This window comes from Natator depressus, chromosome 5 (genome assembly GCF_965152275.1).
Source record: "Natator depressus isolate rNatDep1 chromosome 5, rNatDep2.hap1, whole genome shotgun sequence".
In the NCBI taxonomy this organism is placed as follows: domain Eukaryota; kingdom Metazoa; phylum Chordata; order Testudines; family Cheloniidae; genus Natator; species Natator depressus.
Window position 1 is genome coordinate 131,319,354 of NC_134238.1, and position 18,440 is coordinate 131,337,793.

General features: G+C 41.8%; 1 protein-coding gene across 6 annotated transcripts in view; it reads left to right on the top strand.

Moving 5' to 3' along the window:
- The window catches only part of ZNF462 (zinc finger protein 462), a 102,356-nt gene that overhangs the window by 39,157 nt on the left and 44,759 nt on the right, over window positions 1–18,440 (top strand). For 4 of the 6 annotated variants that reach the window (XM_074953674.1, XM_074953675.1, XM_074953677.1 and 1 more), the window contains 4 exons: window positions 7,369–7,620; window positions 8,455–13,931; window positions 14,960–15,124; window positions 16,768–17,039. In XM_074953674.1, coding sequence (XP_074809775.1) covers window positions 7,401–7,620; window positions 8,455–13,931; window positions 14,960–15,124; window positions 16,768–17,039 — 6,134 coding nt within the window. In that variant the 5' untranslated portion in view covers window positions 7,369–7,400. Of the gene's footprint in view, window positions 1–7,368; window positions 7,621–8,454; window positions 13,932–14,959; window positions 15,125–16,767; window positions 17,040–18,440 lie in introns of those variants that run through there. The other 2 variants (XM_074953673.1, XM_074953676.1) reach the window with 2 other exon arrangements.

An 18,440-nucleotide genomic window follows, 5' to 3' on the forward strand; every position in this document is an offset into this window, starting at 1 on the left:
ACATTGTCCCAGCACCCCTGTCTCCAGACCCTTTTTGGTATTGTAAGGGTAACTATCTTCCACATGGCATTCTTCTGAGGGTCTTCTTTTATCCTTTGAATTACATGGCAGCGATGACTGAGATTGCAACTTTTTGGGGGTCAAACAGGCCTGAGCATCTAATTTTGGGAGACTTGTAAACAATCTTTCTGTGTCTGATTTTGTTATGCGGAAGTCCGGTTGCCCAAGGCCTGAGTTTTCACTTGGTTTCTGGCAACTGGACTTCAATAGATGAAGGCTGAGAGACGTGTCCAGAACCAAACTTTGTAGCTTTTAATAAACTGCCTTAATTTTTTTTTTAATTAAGATGTGGCAGCATATCTGCAATCTGCCTTCAATTTTACAATTTTGAAATATCCTCCAGGAATTCAGACAGCAACTTAAGCTGTTTCACTTCTCATTCATATGTTTAGAATTCTGAGGCAAAAAATCAGTTGAATTATTATCATGAAAACTGCCAGTATTAGGGCAGTTCGAACTAATAAAACCATCTGGTGTTCTTGTGGAATTCAAGTAACCTATGTCTAAACATACCCCCACCCACCCACACTCCCCCCTGGTTTCTTTCCAAGTAACACTTCAGTTCAAAATTATTTTAGATCATTTTGGGCTTTGTTTTCAATGCCAAATTAAAGTGTGTTGACCACGGGACAACTAAGAGATGTTAGCTGTCCCACTGTAAAACCCAGGCGGTGACAAAGCACTGTTTGTTTTGACTGCAAGGTAGCGAGGCAAAGTGACCTTGCCTGGGTACCTTGCAGTAGAAATGACAGTGGATTGTCTCCACTGGGGTTTTAAACTGGGATAGTTAACAAATGTCAGGTACCCTGCTGTAGCTGAAACCCATCCGTTTTGCAGTGAAGACAGCCTTGGAGAACAGGTTGAGCCTGTAGCACTTTATCTGTTGCTCTGACCTGTTTGCAGTAGTGGTTTCTGTATGTGTGAGTGTCAAGGTCTCAAGAAGAAAACACCCAGAGCTTTTCTGAGAATTGAAGTTTTTGCTCACTGAAAGGTCTAAGTACTTTATGTCCTAACTCCCAAAGCTGCTGTTGTGAAGTTTTCCTCTGTCTCATAAAAATACAGCTCTCACGTAGGATTTTTTTTCCTTTTAAGGATACAAGGTTTTGCAAGCTGTTTAGTAGCTTGAAAACTCTCTTATTTGTATTGCACTGACCTAATGTTATAAATGATTTGCATGTGACACGGACTCACACATTGTAAAGGGCCAAATTGAGCATGGGTATAAGTGGATGCAACTCCACTGACATGAAAGAAGATGCAACTCAATTGACCAGAATAGAATTTAGTTGTGTGTCTCTATGTGTGTGTGTGTGTTTATGTTCACATGCATTTCTTGCTCCTTGTGGAGCTTCATAGAGCCTGTTTTTTATAACAATGTGGTCAACCAGAATTTCGGCATATACTAGGTAGACTTCATTTTGTGAAACCTGGCTTGAAGCTCATGCCACATTCAAAATATTGTCTAAAATGTATATCCAAACACTAGCAGAGGTGTTTAGGTCTTTTATTGCTGCTATTCAAATTGTGGTTTTATTATTTATTATTCCTGGAGTATAGCACATCTCTGATCACAATAGTTTATTTTCCTGAAACCTTTGTTTTGTGACACATTTGTATCTTTCTGAATTTCTTGATTATTCATGCTGTCTTATATGTTATGTCTTTTCAATATGGGTAAATTGAGATCACATAGGAAGCTGGGTATGCATCCGATGAAGTGAGCTGTAGCTCACGAAAGCTTATGCTCAAATAAATTGGTTAGTCTCTAAGGTGCCACAAGTACTCCTTTTCTTTTTGCGAATACAGACTAACACGGCTGTTATTCTGAAACCTGTCATAGGAAGCTGGATAAGTGCTTAATGGCCAAAATGTGGTGAAGCTGCATGTATGACCATCATACACAGTCAACTTGAATGGTGTTTGACTGATGGATGCAGATTTGTTTTATATCTTTTATTTTCAAAAAGTAATGCAGAAGACTTAACCATTGGGTTAACATACAGGGAGTTTGACTTTATAGTCTATACCCATGTTCTGAAGGCAGAATTTAGCTTTAGAGTCTACTGTACCCAAACTGGATCTCTGAATTAACTAAGGAAGTGGGCTACTGCAACCTATGTAATACCATCAAAACCTACAAAAATGAAAAAGATAAGGGAAGAAAATAGATTTTATTTTTCATTCCTAATACAAAAGAAGAAAAAAAATACCAACAAAGGTCTTGAGAGGATTGAGTTTGCTGCTAAGGAAACCACTTTAGGTTGTCTTTTTGAAAGAAACCACTGCCTCAAGTGAGATTGCATCGATATAACTGAGAGCACACATTTGGTCTTTCATGTCCTCATTCTTTCTATTCTGTGAAGAATATAAATGACAAGACACACCCTTTTTATAGCACCCTTCAGGCTTACATTTCTCAAACATGTCAGCTTTTCCATTGCTAGAAAGTCCCATAGTTTTATTCAATGGTGTCTTGAATGGTTAAATGTAGATAGTGTTTAAAAAAAATCAACTTAAGAAAATAAGATCAGAAGCCACACATGCCTGGGCTAAATAAAGCATTTCACAAGTAATTTAATCTGTAGTAGGAGAAGGTTCTGCAGCTGTGAAATACTGGCATCTTTTAAAATCTAGATTTCTGTATCAGGAAAAAACGCATACCCTATGGTGTTACTCATGAGATTTAAGGTTCTATTTCTTGAAGATTTTGTAATGTCTATAATTAGGTGCTGGTGAATCACATTGCTGTAGTGTTTCATAGTTTATTTCTGGGAGGTTAGGCTCCAGGAGACAAAAAAAAAAAGAAGACCAATGCTGAGGCCTCCTGCACTTTGTTAGAGGAGAAGTTTTCTCAAACGCACGAATTCAATCTCTGCTAAAACCCTTTGTTCATGCTGATCTGTTTTGACCAAGTAAAATGAGTCTCCAAGGGAATTTTGTCAAGTTGTAGCAGGTTTAGCAGCAGTGCATCTGTAATAAACTATACAACCCTAGGGTGGCTCTGTATTAACTTCACCTTGGCAAACTGTGTTTGCCAACTGTGTTTGCCTTCTGTTTCCTAGGTCTAAAGAAGCTTCTGATCTTCCAAATGTTGGAAAACTCAGAAAATTGGAGTACTCATTTTTAAAGGTGGTGATACTAAAATTGAGCTGGATGTTCAGTGTGTGCTCAGCATGAGCTTTTCAGTTGTGGTTGTTCACGTATGTATTCTTAACTTGTAGAAGCACTGTTGACTCCATCTCAAAACAGAACAGATGGGTAGTCAACCCTAGAAGCTCAGTTTTGAGGTCACAGTACTTTAGGCTTCACAATTAATTTTGTATTTTGAAGCACCAAAACCACACACTTTAAAAAAAAAAAAACAAAAAACGCAAGTAAGTCCCTCAGAACTATTTGTACTGAAGTTCAGTTGTTGCCAAGCTCTAGGAGAAGAAAAGTAGAGAGAACAGGAGACTTCAGCCTGAAGCTTTAAAACTACAAAAACTTGGAAATCTGTTTGCTCAAGTTTTTTTCCAGTTGGAAAATCAGAGACTCTTTTTTCATGGGAAACAGCCATATAATTTAAGAAAAGGTTGCACTCTATGTAGACCAAACAAATTTAGACAAACTTAGACATTTTAATTTTAATTTTTCCCTAGCTGCATGAGGAGAGTAGGCTGGCATTAGTATGGGTATTTTAGAAGCTATGATATCTGTAGTTAGCATGGTCACAAGGCATGGGTTGGAATATTGTAGAGGTCATGCTTGATGTATGGATTCCTTGAATGGTTTGTTATTTTGGGGCTTTTTGTTTTTGGTTTGTTTAAAACTTTGCTTTAGTAGTTCAGAAGCTTCCTATTCTGCTTTTGATTTTGCTGATTTGGTAACAAAAATAAATAACTAAATCTTGCTGTCACAATATCTGGAAATAAAACAGATTGTGTGTTGACTAAAAAATTGGAATGTAGAAGACAGTGTTGGTATGTGTACCTATGGAAAGTGTTGCCTTTCCTGCCTCATGATGGACAATTGTGCAAATCTTGCTTTATCTCCTTTATTTGGTGCATGTCTCAATGGAGTATCAACATCTGCACTGAAAATGTGCTCTTTTTTGCTTGCAGATAGATGGGTCTCTCTCAGTTCCATATCCCTTGTTGATAAGGAAAAAAATAAAGAATGCATCACATTTCAGTTTCTTTGGATAGTTTAGCCCAAACTACAAGTTTCTGATTTTTTCCTTCAAACAGCGCTTGAATTTTAAAGAGAAATGTGTAAATAGTAAAGCAAACTGCCTCACAAAATACGATTCATTGTGATTTCGGTACATGCCTTGGTGAAAACATCAAACTGAAGGCCATTCAACTGTACCTGAGGCTGTTTGTTCCTTTCATCTGCTGTGAGATTAACCTCTTCCCTGACTCAGTGCTGCTTTTGTGGGAGAGGCCCTAGTGACATTAAAGCTAGAACCCATTAGAAAGGGTCTTTTGTCGTTTTTTTAAAAATCCGTAGCTTTTACTGATCTCATAACCCTTTAATTTGCTTTGTAGCAGAACAAGGAGACTGTGGTTCAAGTTCATCTAGACGACAGCTAGCATCCTTGAGAATAACTTCAGAAAGTGCCACAATATTAAAGAACTGTAACTTTATATAATATAGATGCTCTAACTATGCACTGCTGAAGCCGTTGCGTTTATCTTGTTCAGAACCTCAATTTTTCTTCCTTCAGGTTTTTGTTTTGTAAACCAGTCTAAATGTTCCCAAAAGACACACAGTAGCAAGCCTTTTGTTATGTTCTTTCTAAAGTGACTGAAGTTTTAAGGAAAGATTTTTGTTTTTTCTCTCTTCCACACAATGGAGCTTTCAGAGAACCTCTTTTAAAAGGAATAGCTCCAGCCTTTGTGTTGAAGGGTGTGTCTGCTGGCAAAGTTTGCTGAAGCAGGCAGGCTGGCTGGTGATTAACAAAGGTCATTAGACTTTGGAATCTGGCAAGCAGAGTCAGATGGTATGTCTTCTGTGCATAGAAGGACGACTCTCAAGAGGCTGAGGCATTCTGGAGGGTTCCTTCCCCCCATACCCCTCCCCCTGTTTAAGAGGGCTGCTTCAGTCTGTAGGACAGTTTGGACAAGTGTCTTGCTTCAGTAATACTGTTGTGCTGGAACTAATCAACACATTTATCATTCATGGGATAAAAGAACCTTCAGAGATCTTTGCAAATGATCAGTGAGGGAGAAAAGGTGCTGGTTTTGACAGTGCATGGGAACAGCAGATTCTCTGTTGAAAAAGGTAAATCATAAGAAGAAGGCAAGTAGTGTTCTTATGAGGATGCTTTTTCTAGCATCACTCTAGCAAAAAAAAAAAAATCGTGTGTGCTTGAGATGAAGCTCAGATAAGTGAGGCCATGTTGTGCACAAGCTAGAAGCTATGAGGCTCTGAGTGCATGAGTTGTCTGAGCTAAAATGGCTGCTCCTAAAGCTCAGAGGACTAGGGCAGCTTAGTGAGTCTTAAAGCTTCAGTGACGCAGGAGCTCATATCTCTTGAAAGTGTGATAAACACATTCAGCAGAGCTGTGGCTTGTTTGGCTGAGATGAAAGGACTAAGCTTTGGGGGATGGGCAGTGAAAACTGGATGATCTGCTTTTCTGTGAAGTGCTCTAAATGCAGGAGTCGTCTGCTCCATGGAAAAAAATTGTTTTCAGGTCTAATGGACTGTGCTAAAGGAGACGTGGGGTGGGGCTTCACTCACTGCTGTAATTTGATCCAGAGCAGAGATAGCAACCTCTTCCACACAATTTGGTCTGGTACTTGCAGGAAAAAACTTGAGTATCTTGATTATTGTGTCTTTGCTAGCTGAAAAGAAGCTGGTGCAGTGTTCATTTTCTTTATGGGGGACTAAGGAGAAAGGGGACAAAATGCAGTGTGCACAGTAGTGTAGGTAAACATCTGGAGTGTCTGTGTGCGCAGTCTGTCCAGCATTTGACTTGACAGAAGTTTATTTTAGCAGGCTATCAGGAGGAACATTCCTGTATGTAAAATCCTAATGCAATGCCCTCTTTTATTGCATTGACATAATATTATTGGACTTTGATCTTGCTGTAGAAGTAATTTTATATTCTACAATAAATGAATGGAATTTTCATCATAAAATATTTTGGCTGCCGTTCCCTCTATCAGATCTCTGGAAGTCCTAGGTTAATCTAGCCCAGTGGAGCATGTGGGAAACTTAAAGAAGTAATTCATTCATTAAGATAATAAGTTGCTACTGTGCCCAAGAAACACATGAGGTAGGAGGACCTCTGCCTTTGACTTTTTTCCCTGTGTTTATATATTCTTTCTTCTACAGCAGTCCATAAATTTTGAGCACAGAGACAAATTCTCCCCCAGAATTATGTCTCACTGGATTAACTGGTCATGTACTGAACTACATTGGCTTTACCAAGATCAGTTTGTTACACCGTATATCAAATTAGGGTTTGTGGAGGAATCTAGGAAGTCATGAAACTTTGGGGCGTGGTCTTTTTTATTCATATTTCCATTGTGCTGTTGCAATGTTTTTATTAAATGACAGCAAAATCCCTTCCTCTCCCGTCCACCACCCCATCAAAATCCTGATCCCAGAGACAGGGTATAACTCTGGGCATAATTATGGGAATTCCAACCAAGAATGTAGCTCTCTTCTGTGTTTGGTGGAATTGTTAAGGTGCAACAATCTATCAAAGGTCAATGTATCCAGATCTTTCACTGCCATATTGTTTCTTTTTTCCATCAAGGTCAAAACTGACTAGATGTTTTAAACTAATTGAAAATGCAAGTTTCCCGAGGAGGCTTTTTAGTCTTTGGCAATGAAGTAGTCAGTAGTTGTCTAATCTAGAGGAAGGTTAGTGCTGGTTGAAAAGAGGCAGAAATCCTATTTTCTAATAGTAAAGGTCAATGCATGAATGGCTGGGAGTAATGAAGCTGCTCAAATCACATGTGCTTCCCTCATCTTTATTTGAGACAGACTGTCAGTGTAACAATAAGCCCAGGCAGAAAGAACCTGAGTAAGGGAAAAGCCAAGGTCTACTGAATCAACATCCATTTGTCAGAAGGCTTGAATATTTGTAGAGCCCAGCTCAGTAACTCGTGAGCCGTTTAGGTAGGATTTTCTGTTAATTTGAATTTCCTTGATGCCTTTCAACATATTGAGCAAAAGTTGAGTTCTTACTTCTGTAATGTTAGCATTTCTGGAGGTTACTAAACCTTATTGCTGACCAGCTTGGTTTTATATATTAGTCATGGTTCACTGAATGATGTTTCTGTAACAAGTACTTCTCCCCCATTCCTTTTCTTTCAGAATTTCCTGATGTGAAAGTATTATCCAGGACCATGGAGGTGCTGCAGTGCGATGGCTGTGATTTTCGAGCTCCATCCTATGAAGACCTTAAAGCTCACATTCAGGATGTTCACACTGCTTTTTTGCAGCCAACAGATGTTTCTGAGGAAAGTCCTAGCCAGCCAAGGTCTGGCTCCATGAATGCTAGCAACCAGACAGAGGTCGAATTTTCTTCTGTAAAGGATGAATTTACAATTGCAGATGAAATTGCAGGTAAACGTAAACCTCTCTTTTTTTTGCTGCCTGTCTTGGCATATTTTAATTTGTAATTTTCATTAATTTTATTATAATGACAGCAAAGTGAGTATTGTCTAGTTACTGCCTTATCAGTTCTGATTACTGCTTTGTATGTAACCACTGAAATGGGTTGGGGATTTATCTGTTTTTTATCATCAAGAATTTTAGAAGTTATGTATTTATTTAGGGTGAACGTCTGAAACTAATGTCAGGTTTCAGAGTAGCAGCCGTGTTAGTCTGTATTCGAAAAAAGAAAAGGAGGACTTGTGGCACCTTAGAGACTAACAAATTTATTTGAGCATAAGCTTTTGTGAGCTACAGCTCACTTCATCAGATGCATCAGTGGAAAATACAGTGGAGAGATTTATATACATAGAGAATATGAAACAATGGGTGTTACCATACACACTGTAAGGAGATTGATCACTTAAGGTGAGCTATTACCAGCAGGAGAGAAAAAAAAAAAACCTTTTGTAGTGATAATCAAGGTGGGCCATTTCCAGCAGTTGACAAGAACGTCTGAGGAATGGTGGGGGGGGGCAGAATAAACAAGGGGAAAACTAATGTGTTTATTTAAAGAAACTTTATTTTAGAAGTAATATATAGACCACGTTACGTCCTGTATATCAGAGTTTTGCAGCAGGTACAGAAGAGAATCGTAAATGAGATAGTCCAGTGTATTGCATGCGTTGGAATACTGATGGACCCAATGGGATGTGATTTTTCTTGAATATTGTATTATATCATTGAGTGGTACGTGGGGAAGAAATTGTATGTATTTATTCCTTGTGGGTTTTTTTTTTCTTTTAGGGCAAAATGCAGCTCAGATGGGGACTGGAAGTTATTATAGCCATAGCCAGAGTTTTTATAGCCAGCACATGGCCCCAAATCCTAAACCAACAAACAAGTTTTTCCAGTGCAAATTCTGTGTGCGTTACTTCAGATCCAAAAACCTTCTCATAGAACATACCCGAAAAGTGCATGGCACACAAGCTGGAGGGAGCTCGGTGGGACCGCCTGCTGCTGGATCCTTAAATTACAACATCATGATGCATGAGGGGTTTGGCAAAGTTTTCTCTTGCCAGTTCTGCACCTACAAATCGCCAAGGCGTGCAAGGATTATTAAGCACCAGAAAATGTATCACAAAAATAATCTAAAGGAGAGTTCAACTCCCCCTACTGCCACAGCTGCCATATCTGAATCTGCATCCGCATCCGTGCCGGTGCAGGAATCCTGCAAGGAGCTGCCTGCTGAAGTAGTAGAGCGTAGCATCTTGGAATCCATGGTCAAGCCTTTAACAAAGTCTAGGGGCAACTTTTGCTGCGAATGGTGTAGCTATCAGACCCCTCGAAGGGAACGCTGGTGTGACCACATGATGAAGAAGCATCGCAGCATGGTAAAAATACTGTCAAGCCTGAGACAGCAACAGGATGGAACCAGTTTACCTGATGTGCAGAACAAAAGTGCACCAAACTCCGCCCCAAACTCCAACTATATCTCTATGAATGCTACAGGACGTGAGATGCCGAATGCCAACGTCTCAAACTTCAGAGGCTCCATGACTAACTCCCTTATCAGACCCAATTCTTCTACATCTTCAAAGTTTTCTTCTGTGTCTTATCCTCAAATGAAGCCTAAGTCACCTCATAACTCTGGTATGGTTAATTTGTCTGACAGATCCCGCTATGGAATAGCTGACATGACAAATTCTTCTGCTGACCTGGAAACTAATAGTATGCTAAATGACTCTAGCTCTGATGAAGAGCTAAATGAAATAGACAGTGAGAATGGCTTGAACTCCATGGATCACCAGACCTCAGGAATGTCTGCAGAGCAGCTGATGGGATCTGATGGTAACAAATTATTGGAAACAAAGGGGATCCCCTTTAGAAGATACATGAACAGGTTCCAGTGTCCTTTTTGCCCTTTCCTCACTATGCACCGCCGAAGCATCTCCCGCCATATTGAGAACATCCACCTCTCTGGGAAGACGGCTGTATACAAGTGCGATGAATGTCCTTTCACTTGTAAGAGTTCATTAAAACTTGGAGCTCATAAACAATGTCATACAGGTACAACATCAGATTGGGATGCTGTGAATTCCCAGAGTGAAAGCATAGCCTCCTCTCTGAATGAAAGCACAGTGTCTTATGAAAGTGGAAATATAAATGGCAGGAAGTCAGGCGGAATGATGGAATCCGTGCAGCAGCAACAGCAGCAGTCCCCTCAACCCCACTCTCAGCACCCCTATAAATGCACGCTGTGCAACTACTCCACAACTACTTTGAAAGGTCTCCGAGTTCATCAACAACACAAGCATTCTTTTTGTGATAACTTGCCAAAATACGAGGGACCGTCATCCAATGCTCCACAAGAGAGTGAGGTGGATGCCCACGCTGCCTCCAGCACTGTGAAGAAAAGCCAGACCTCAATTCTTGGGTTATCATCTAAAAATAACTTTGTAGCTAAGACCTCTCGAAAACTGACAAATGACTTTCCCCTAGATCTATCGCCTGTGAAGAAGCGAACTAGAATCGATGAAATAGCGAGCAACCTACAGAGCAAAATTAACCAAAACAAGCAACAAGAAGATGCAGTGATTAACGTAGAGGATGACGAAGAGGAGGAGGAAGACAATGAAGTGGAGATAGAAGTAGAATTGGACAAGGAAGAAGAACAAACAGAGCCATTGATGGAGGTGTCTAGTTCCTATGCACCCCAGCAAATGTGGGGAAGAGATACTAATGATTCTCAGAAGGAGACTAATTTCAGGAACATGCCGCATGATTATAATTCCACCAATGGGGCAGAAATTGAGCTAACTTTATCTGAAGATGAGGAAGATTATTATTGTTCTTCTGTCAACATGAAGGATCATCAAGGGCCTAATGCATCTCTTCTGGGCAGCCAGTCGAGTATGTATGGATCTGATCAAAACAGTGAAAATGCAGAGTTTAATGATTCCGGACGGCTTTATTATTGCAAACACTGTGACTTTAGCAACAAATCTGCGAGGAGTGTTAGCACCCACTACCAACGGATGCATCCTTACATTAAGTTCAGCTTTAGGTATATATTGGACCCTAACGATCACAGTGCTGTGTACAGATGCCTTGAATGTTACATTGACTACACCAACTTTGAAGACCTGCAGCAGCATTACGGTGAGCATCATCCTGAAGCTATGAATGTACTCAACTTTGATCATTCTGATCTGATCTACCGCTGCCGCTTTTGCTCTTACACTAGCCCGAATGTTAGAAGCTTGATGCCGCACTACCAAAGAATGCACCCAACTGTTAAAATTAACAATGCAATGATATTTTCAAGCTATGTAGTCGAACAGCAAGAAGGGTTAAATGCAGAGTCACAAACACTGAGAGAGATCTTGAATTCTGCTCCCAAGACCATGGCAACTTCCACCCCGGTGGCCCGCGGGGCTGGAGTTCCTGCTACATTTAATAAAAATGCTTCAAAGAGTTTTAGTCCAGAATGTGAAAATCAGAAAGAGCCTTCAGTTAATAGCGTTGTGGTGTATGACTGTGATGTGTGTTCGTTTGCAAGCCCTAACATGCATTCTGTTCTGGTGCATTATCAGAAAAAACACCCTGAAGAAAAGGCTTCATATTTCAGGATTCAGAAGACCATGCGGGTGGTGTCTGTCGACAGGGGTTCTGCCCTGGCTCAACTGTCCTTTGAGCTGGGAACTCCCATCTCCCCAAAACTTTCCAACATGGCTTCACAGCCACCACCTCCCCCACCACCACCACCAGACCTCACCACTGAACTCTACTACTGCAAGCACTGTTCATATAGCAACCGCTCGGTGGTGGGAGTGCTCGTCCACTATCAGAAAAGGCATCCAGAAATAAAGGTCACTGCGAAATACATTAGGCAGACGCCCCCCACAGCAGCAATGATGAGGGGTGGTGAAATGCCACCTGGCATTCAGAGGCCACCAGCGTCTGTGCAGCTGAACAGGGGCAGCTCTGAGAGCTCTGTGGCTCCCCTTGAGAATGAAATGTTCTTCTGTCAGCATTGTGACTATGGAAATCGGACCGTTAAAGGCGTGCTCATTCATTATCAAAAGAAGCATCGTGACTTCAAAGCCAATGCAGATGTGATTAGACAGCACACAGCCACGATTAGGAGCCTTTGCGATCGTGGCCAGAAAAAATTGTCCAGCAGCATGCCTGCACCCACTTCCAATGCAGAGCGGGACAAGGCTAAACTAAGAGCTCTCAAATGCCGGCAGTGTTCCTACACGTCGCCTTATTTTTACGCACTGAGGAAGCATATTAAAAAAGACCATCCAAGCCTGAAGGCCACAGTTACATCCATTTTACGATGGGCATTTTTGGATGGCTTAATAGAAGCTGGTTATCACTGTGAATGGTGTATTTATTCACATACAGAGCCTAGCGGTTTGCTCGTGCATTACCAAAGGAGACATCCTGAGCATTATGTTGACTATACATACATGGCCACTAAACTCTGGGCAGGTCCAGATCCTTCCCCTCCAGCCCTAGTGATGCCATCAGAGGCAAAAACCTATAAATGCAGAGACTGCATTTTTGAAGCATCTTCCATTTGGGATATTACTAATCACTATCAGGCTTTTCATCCTTGGGCCATGAATGGGGATGAATCTGTGTTGCTGGATATCATCAAGGAGAAAGATGCTGCTGAGAAAGCTGGCACCCAGTCCGATGAAGTTGGGACTAGGGTTAATTCTGAAGACCAGATAACCACATCACAGATGGAACAGGACGTGGATTGTACAGAAGACTCCAGCCTCCCCCAAGAAAAAAATGTCCAGCTGGCCTCTGCAAACCCTGCGATATCCTCCACACCGTATCAGTGCACAGTATGCCAGTCTGAATACAATAACTTGCACGGCCTCCTGACACATTATGGCAAAAAACATCCTGGCATGAAAGTTAAAGCTGCAGATTTTGCACAGGACATAGACATTAACCCAGGAGCCGTGTACAAGTGCAGGCATTGCCCTTACATTAATACGCGCATCCACGGTGTCCTTACACACTACCAGAAACGGCATCCGTCAATAAAGGTCACCGCTGAGGATTTTGTGCATGACGTGGAGCAGTCTAATGACATGTCCCAGAATGATGTGGAAGAAACAAGTAGGATTTTCAAGCAAGGGTATGGTGCTTACAGATGCAAATTATGCCCTTATACCCATGGCACTTTGGAAAAGCTTAAAATTCACTATGAAAAATACCACAACCAACCTGAATTTGATGTGTTTGCACAGTCACCACCAAAGGTGTCTGCGTCCATGGAGGCGGAGAGTACCCCTGAAATAAAGGCTTCTCCGGAAATTGCTGCTGAGGACATCGGAGAAGTCGCCGTGCCAGCTTCTCATTTCTCCAGCTCTCATCTCGTGTCGCACACAGTGTTCCGGTGCCAGCTGTGCAAATATTTCTGCTCCACCCGGAAGGGGATAGCCAGGCACTACCGCATCAAACACAACAATGTCCGGGCACAGCCGGAAGGCAAAAACAACCTGTTCAAATGTGCTTTGTGTTCCTACACAAACCCCATCCGCAAAGGGCTTGCAGCACACTACCAGAAACGGCACGACATTGACGCTTATTACACTCATTGCCTGGCAGCCTCCAGGACGGTAAGTGACAAGCCCAGTAAAGTGATCATTCCGTCTCCTCCCAAAGACACCTCTCCTCAACTGAGCGAGGAGCTGAGGAGGGCAGTGGAAAAGAAGAAGTGCTCGCTTTGTTCCTTCCAGTCCTTTAGCAAAAAAGGCATCGTGTCCCACTACATGAAGCGTCACCCTGGTGTTTTCCCTAAGAAGCAGCATGCGAGCAAGCTGGGGGGCTACTTTACAGCTGTGTATGCTGACGAGCATGAAAAGCAGATCCTAGGTGAGGAGAGAAATGATTTTGAAAAGTCTGAGGTGGAGAATGAGGCTCAGGAAATCGAGTGGCTTCCTTTCAGGTGTATAAAATGTTTCAAACTGTCCTTCAGCACAGCCGAGCTGCTGTGTATGCATTACACTGACCACCACAGCAAGGATTTGAAGAGAGACTTTACCATACTGGGATGTGGCACCCGCTCTCAGAGCTCTGCCTACCAGTGCAAGCACTGTGATAGTAAACTGCATAGCATGGCAGAACTGACCTCACATTTGAACAGTCACAATGAGGAATTCCAGAAGCGTGCCAAACGTCAAGAGAGGAGGAAACAGCTTTTGAGCAAGCAGAAATATGCAGATGGTGCTTTTGCAGATTTCAAACAAGAGAGGGTAAGAGTGTGTGTGTGTTCTCTCAACACCCCCAGTCCCTCCCCGGCTTCTTATTAGTGTCCCCATGCATGTGCTCTTTGGCAGCCAAACAGCTACAAGCAAGCGACTTAGTGTGCCAATGAGTTCTATAAATCAATTAAATGCTCTAGCTTGATTACATCTGCCCCCCCTCCCGCCCCCTTCTGTATCTCTTTCTAGAGTTTCCTAGGGGATTGCTGTTTCCTCCTCTCCTCCTATGAGTAGCCTCCTTATCTGGCACTTAATTATGTGACTTTCTATTACAAGGCCACTGGCCTGTCTTTTTCCCAATCCCCCTGGTCATGATTCCTTGTAATAACACAAATTTCCTTCTCAGGAATAGCCTACTCAATAAGACATGGTGTCAGCAGAATGGGGGTAATATGTCTGGCATGGGGCCTCATCCAAAGCCTATTAATATCAGTGGGTATCTTTCTAGTGACTTCAGGCTTTGGATCAGGCCCCATATGAACTTTGGACCAAATTTTGTTCTGTTTCACTGGTGTAAATCTGGAGTAACTATTTACCATTGCGAAGGAGTGACTCATAGTTTATATCAGAGTCACCCAATGGCATAATTGGGCCTTGTAATTAAAAATTAATAAAATTGTCACAGGCAGAAATTCAGAGTTCATACTATGGAAATGTTTTACCTGTATATTTTAAAGGCATTAACGAAGGCTAATTGAAAACTTGAGAGGAGATTTTGCAAACCAGCCTAAGGGATTTGAACACATTATCCATCTATGTTAATGGATGTGTGTGTAAGTCATTTAGATGGCTTTGCAAAATCTGTATCTTTGTCCTTAAAGCGCCAAGAGAGTGGGCCTTTTTCTTTTCTATTTGAACAAACAAAAATGGCTTGCCTAATTGTTTTGGTTTTAAAATCCATGCTGTCTCAGAGTACATTTGTAATCTCTCTCTCTCTCTTTTTTTTTTTTTTTTTGGTTAAGTTAGTTCTGGAAGCAAATTTCAGTGTCTTTGTTGATTATACTGATGTGTTCCAACAGACATTCGGTCACTTGGAAGATGTATCAAAATTTAAGGAGAGGAAAGTTGTTGGATACAAATGTAAATTTTGCGTGGAAGTTCATCCCACCCTTCGAGCCATCTGTAATCACCTTCGCAAGCATGTTCAGTATGGGAATGTCTCGTCTGTGACAGCTACCGTAAAGGTGAGAATTATAAGAACTGGCTATGTGTTTGTTTGAGATTAAAGCCCGATCAAAAAACTCACGGAAGCTGATGGGCAGACTCTCTCATTAAGTTCAATTTGGATTAGGTACTGATTTACTAAATCCATCATCCAAATCTAATGGACAGTTTTCTGTGTTGTCTCTGGATTATTTTAATGCTAGATTTTTTTAGACATTAGTTACAACTTTCTTCTACCTTTGATTCAGGACATGAAGACTATTTTTTGCCACTGAGTATATCCCATTTCTCTTGCAGAAAGGAATTTGTCTTGTCCATGGTAGAAAGCGTAGGCCTCTGAGCAGGAAGCTCTTGTCCAGCTATTCTGGGCTACTTTTCTACTGTCTTTGCCTCTGAAGGCAAAATTTTCAGAAGAGGAAGCCTGAAGTGTGCATGCACAAATGTACATGAAATTGTGTGTTACATGCTTGCATGCATAGTTACAATGACACAAGCAAACCGGGTGTTTGTATATGCAAACAGCCATTCAGATGGCTAATTAGTCATTTACTGGAGCCATTGGCCCAACTAAAGAGGCCAATTGTAAATGCACTTTAGTTTTCATGTGCAAATGGACTTTTGCTTCTAGGAAATCAGGTGTGCAGGGGAGGACTGGGGTTTCCTACCTAACAGCAGGTTCTTCAGGATATCAACTGGGGCGTGTGCGTGCAATCGTGCCGCAGGAGCTGTGAACACATTCCTTTTGCTGCAGTGAGAATTCAGAGTGGGTTGAGTAGCAGAGCTGACCCCACAGTCCCGTGTTTCTAACCCCTACTGCATCCTGCGATAGGGCAACTAAATCCAGAAGGGTCTGAGCTGCTCTACCTAAGAGGGCTTTTATTATTTTGTTGTCCTTTCACTGCCCTCCTCTTTTGCTTACGTGATGCTACAAAAGAGATTGTTCCTTTTCTCCTGCCCAGCTATCCTTTTCAAGCGTAGCTTACAGGACCGTTGCCATCTTTTTGAGCAAAAGGAAATTACTTAAGTAGTTGAGCAAGAAAGCTGAAAACCAAGGTGAAATGAATGTGGTGCCACACTCTCTACCAATTTTAAGCTGCTGATCACAACAAAATATGTGCCATGGTGAATAATATTAAGGGAGGGGAACAAGAAACAAGTAACTATTTCTGAAGAGGAGTAGCGTTTTCATAGAGTGCCTGTTGTTTCCACCAGCACTAAATTCATGAGAAAGTGTCTGCTCAACAGCCCTGGAAAGGGGAGGTCTGGGTTAGCCCAGAGGCAAGGACAATGCAAGTTTCCTCCATACCACCTTCCTATGTGTCTCTAACCTGTTTTGTGGGGTCCACTTCCAGGAGTTAGACGGTAGTTAGTTCAGTTTCTGCTCCAATTCCATGGCTTTTGTGATGATATTGACAATATTACTTAGGGCCAGTTGTGAGATTTAGTCTTTTTTTAGAATAGATTTGAAACTGGGAGACCTTTTCCTGAAGGAAGCCATTGATGATATGGGAACGGTGCAGGGATATCTTTAGAACATGGATGTAGTTGGATTCCAGGAGACATTCTGAAAAGGGAAGCTTAGATGGGAAAGTTAACACATGGGGAAGACCCAAGGCAGAAGGGAGAGAGAATTGATGGCTTTGGGGGGGTATGTGTTTTTTAGCAGGAAGCGGAAGATTCTTCAAACACAACTTTGGAGGGTTTTGAGGGAGCAAAAGACCATGGCATGGTGGAATTTACAGAAGCTGAATCTGGAGCATCCTTGGAAGATGAAACCAGGCCTGGGGGCTACCACTGCAGCCAGTGTGACCGGGTTTTGATGTCTATGCAGGGTCTGCGATCTCATGAGAGAAGTCATTTGGCTCTGGCCATGTTTACCCGTGAAGACAAGTACAGCTGCCAGTATTGCTCCTTTGTCTCTGCTTTCAGGCACAAGTAAGTTTTTGCAATAGAAGTACAGACCAGTGATACTGTTTTCATATGTGCTGACATTAATGGGGGCACTGTACACTTGAAAACTGGACACCTTTACTGTTTAACTGCTCTCCTGCCCCTTTTTTCTAGTTTTCAGGTATTCACATTCTTCTGAGTCCCCTTACCAATGTCTCTGATTCTTTTCATATTTTTTTTTTAAAATATTCATTCTCCTTTTTTCTGTGGGGGAAGAACACACAAACAAAAGGGGCAAACTTCCTACACAGAGGAAACAATGAAACTGACCTTCTACGCAGTGCTGTCAAATTAATAAAATAAACAGGAAAGAAAAGAGGGAGATACTCATAAATAAGGAACCTGGGTGTTACCTATAGCAACAGTTTTCAGATAGCAGTGTGATTTTTTGTTGGTGGAGTTTTGTTGGGTTGATTTAGAGAGATGTAGTCTCTTTAATGCTGAGCAGTTCTCAAGAGCTGAACTTAAAAAAATCTTGATTTTTTTTATTGTGTTATGTAAATTGTTCTATGAAAACATTATCCACAAGAGTATAGGGCTCTTCTCTGAATGAGTTCCACAACATATTCCATTTTCTGATGCAACAGATTAAGTATTAGCAGAAATAAACAAACTTCTCACAAAGTATGTGCTAAAGGTTTTCTTAGACTAGGGAGAGAGGTAGCTGCTTAATTGGCTTTTTAAACTTCTTGAAGGCCTGCCACAAAGAAATGTACTCCGTAGGATTCGCCCACACCAAACCCCCATTGACAGGCTTGAGAACACATGCATGCTTCATCTATCCTCCAAGGAGACACCTACTCATCCAACGAAGGAGGGAAGAGCCATGCTCTGTTCTGTCTGAAACATTTGTGGCATCATCCACAGCATCGTAAGTCAGGCTTAAGTGTGTCTGCTCTGCAACCAGATCCATACCAGGGAGAGAGCAGGACACAGAAAACAAATCTTGTGTTCTAGACAGTGACACTTCCACCAGCATCCTAAGTGTGTCCAGCTCGGTTATAACCATAATCTGTTTTACAGGCTCTGAGAGGTAAAAGGACAGGGCATCCCCCGGGGAATGTGTGTTGGGCACAGGGGGCCTCTTCTGAGCAGAGGGGTTCCGATACTGAATTGGCAGGCCTTGGCAGGACTGCATTGGTGGAATACAGATTGTGCCACTTTAAAAGTCTCTGTACTAAAATAATCCTCCTCCTCCCCCCCCACCCTCCCCCCACAACTCTAGCACTGAGGTTGCCTGCACTCTTCCCTGGCAAGTGTTGTTATGGCTGTGAATGAAGAAGATGCTGGGATTAAATAGGGAGGATCAAGCTGGAGTTCTGTAAAATTGTGGTTGCTATAGAAATAGGTTCAATCAGATATTGTGTGACTATCTACGTCATCTCT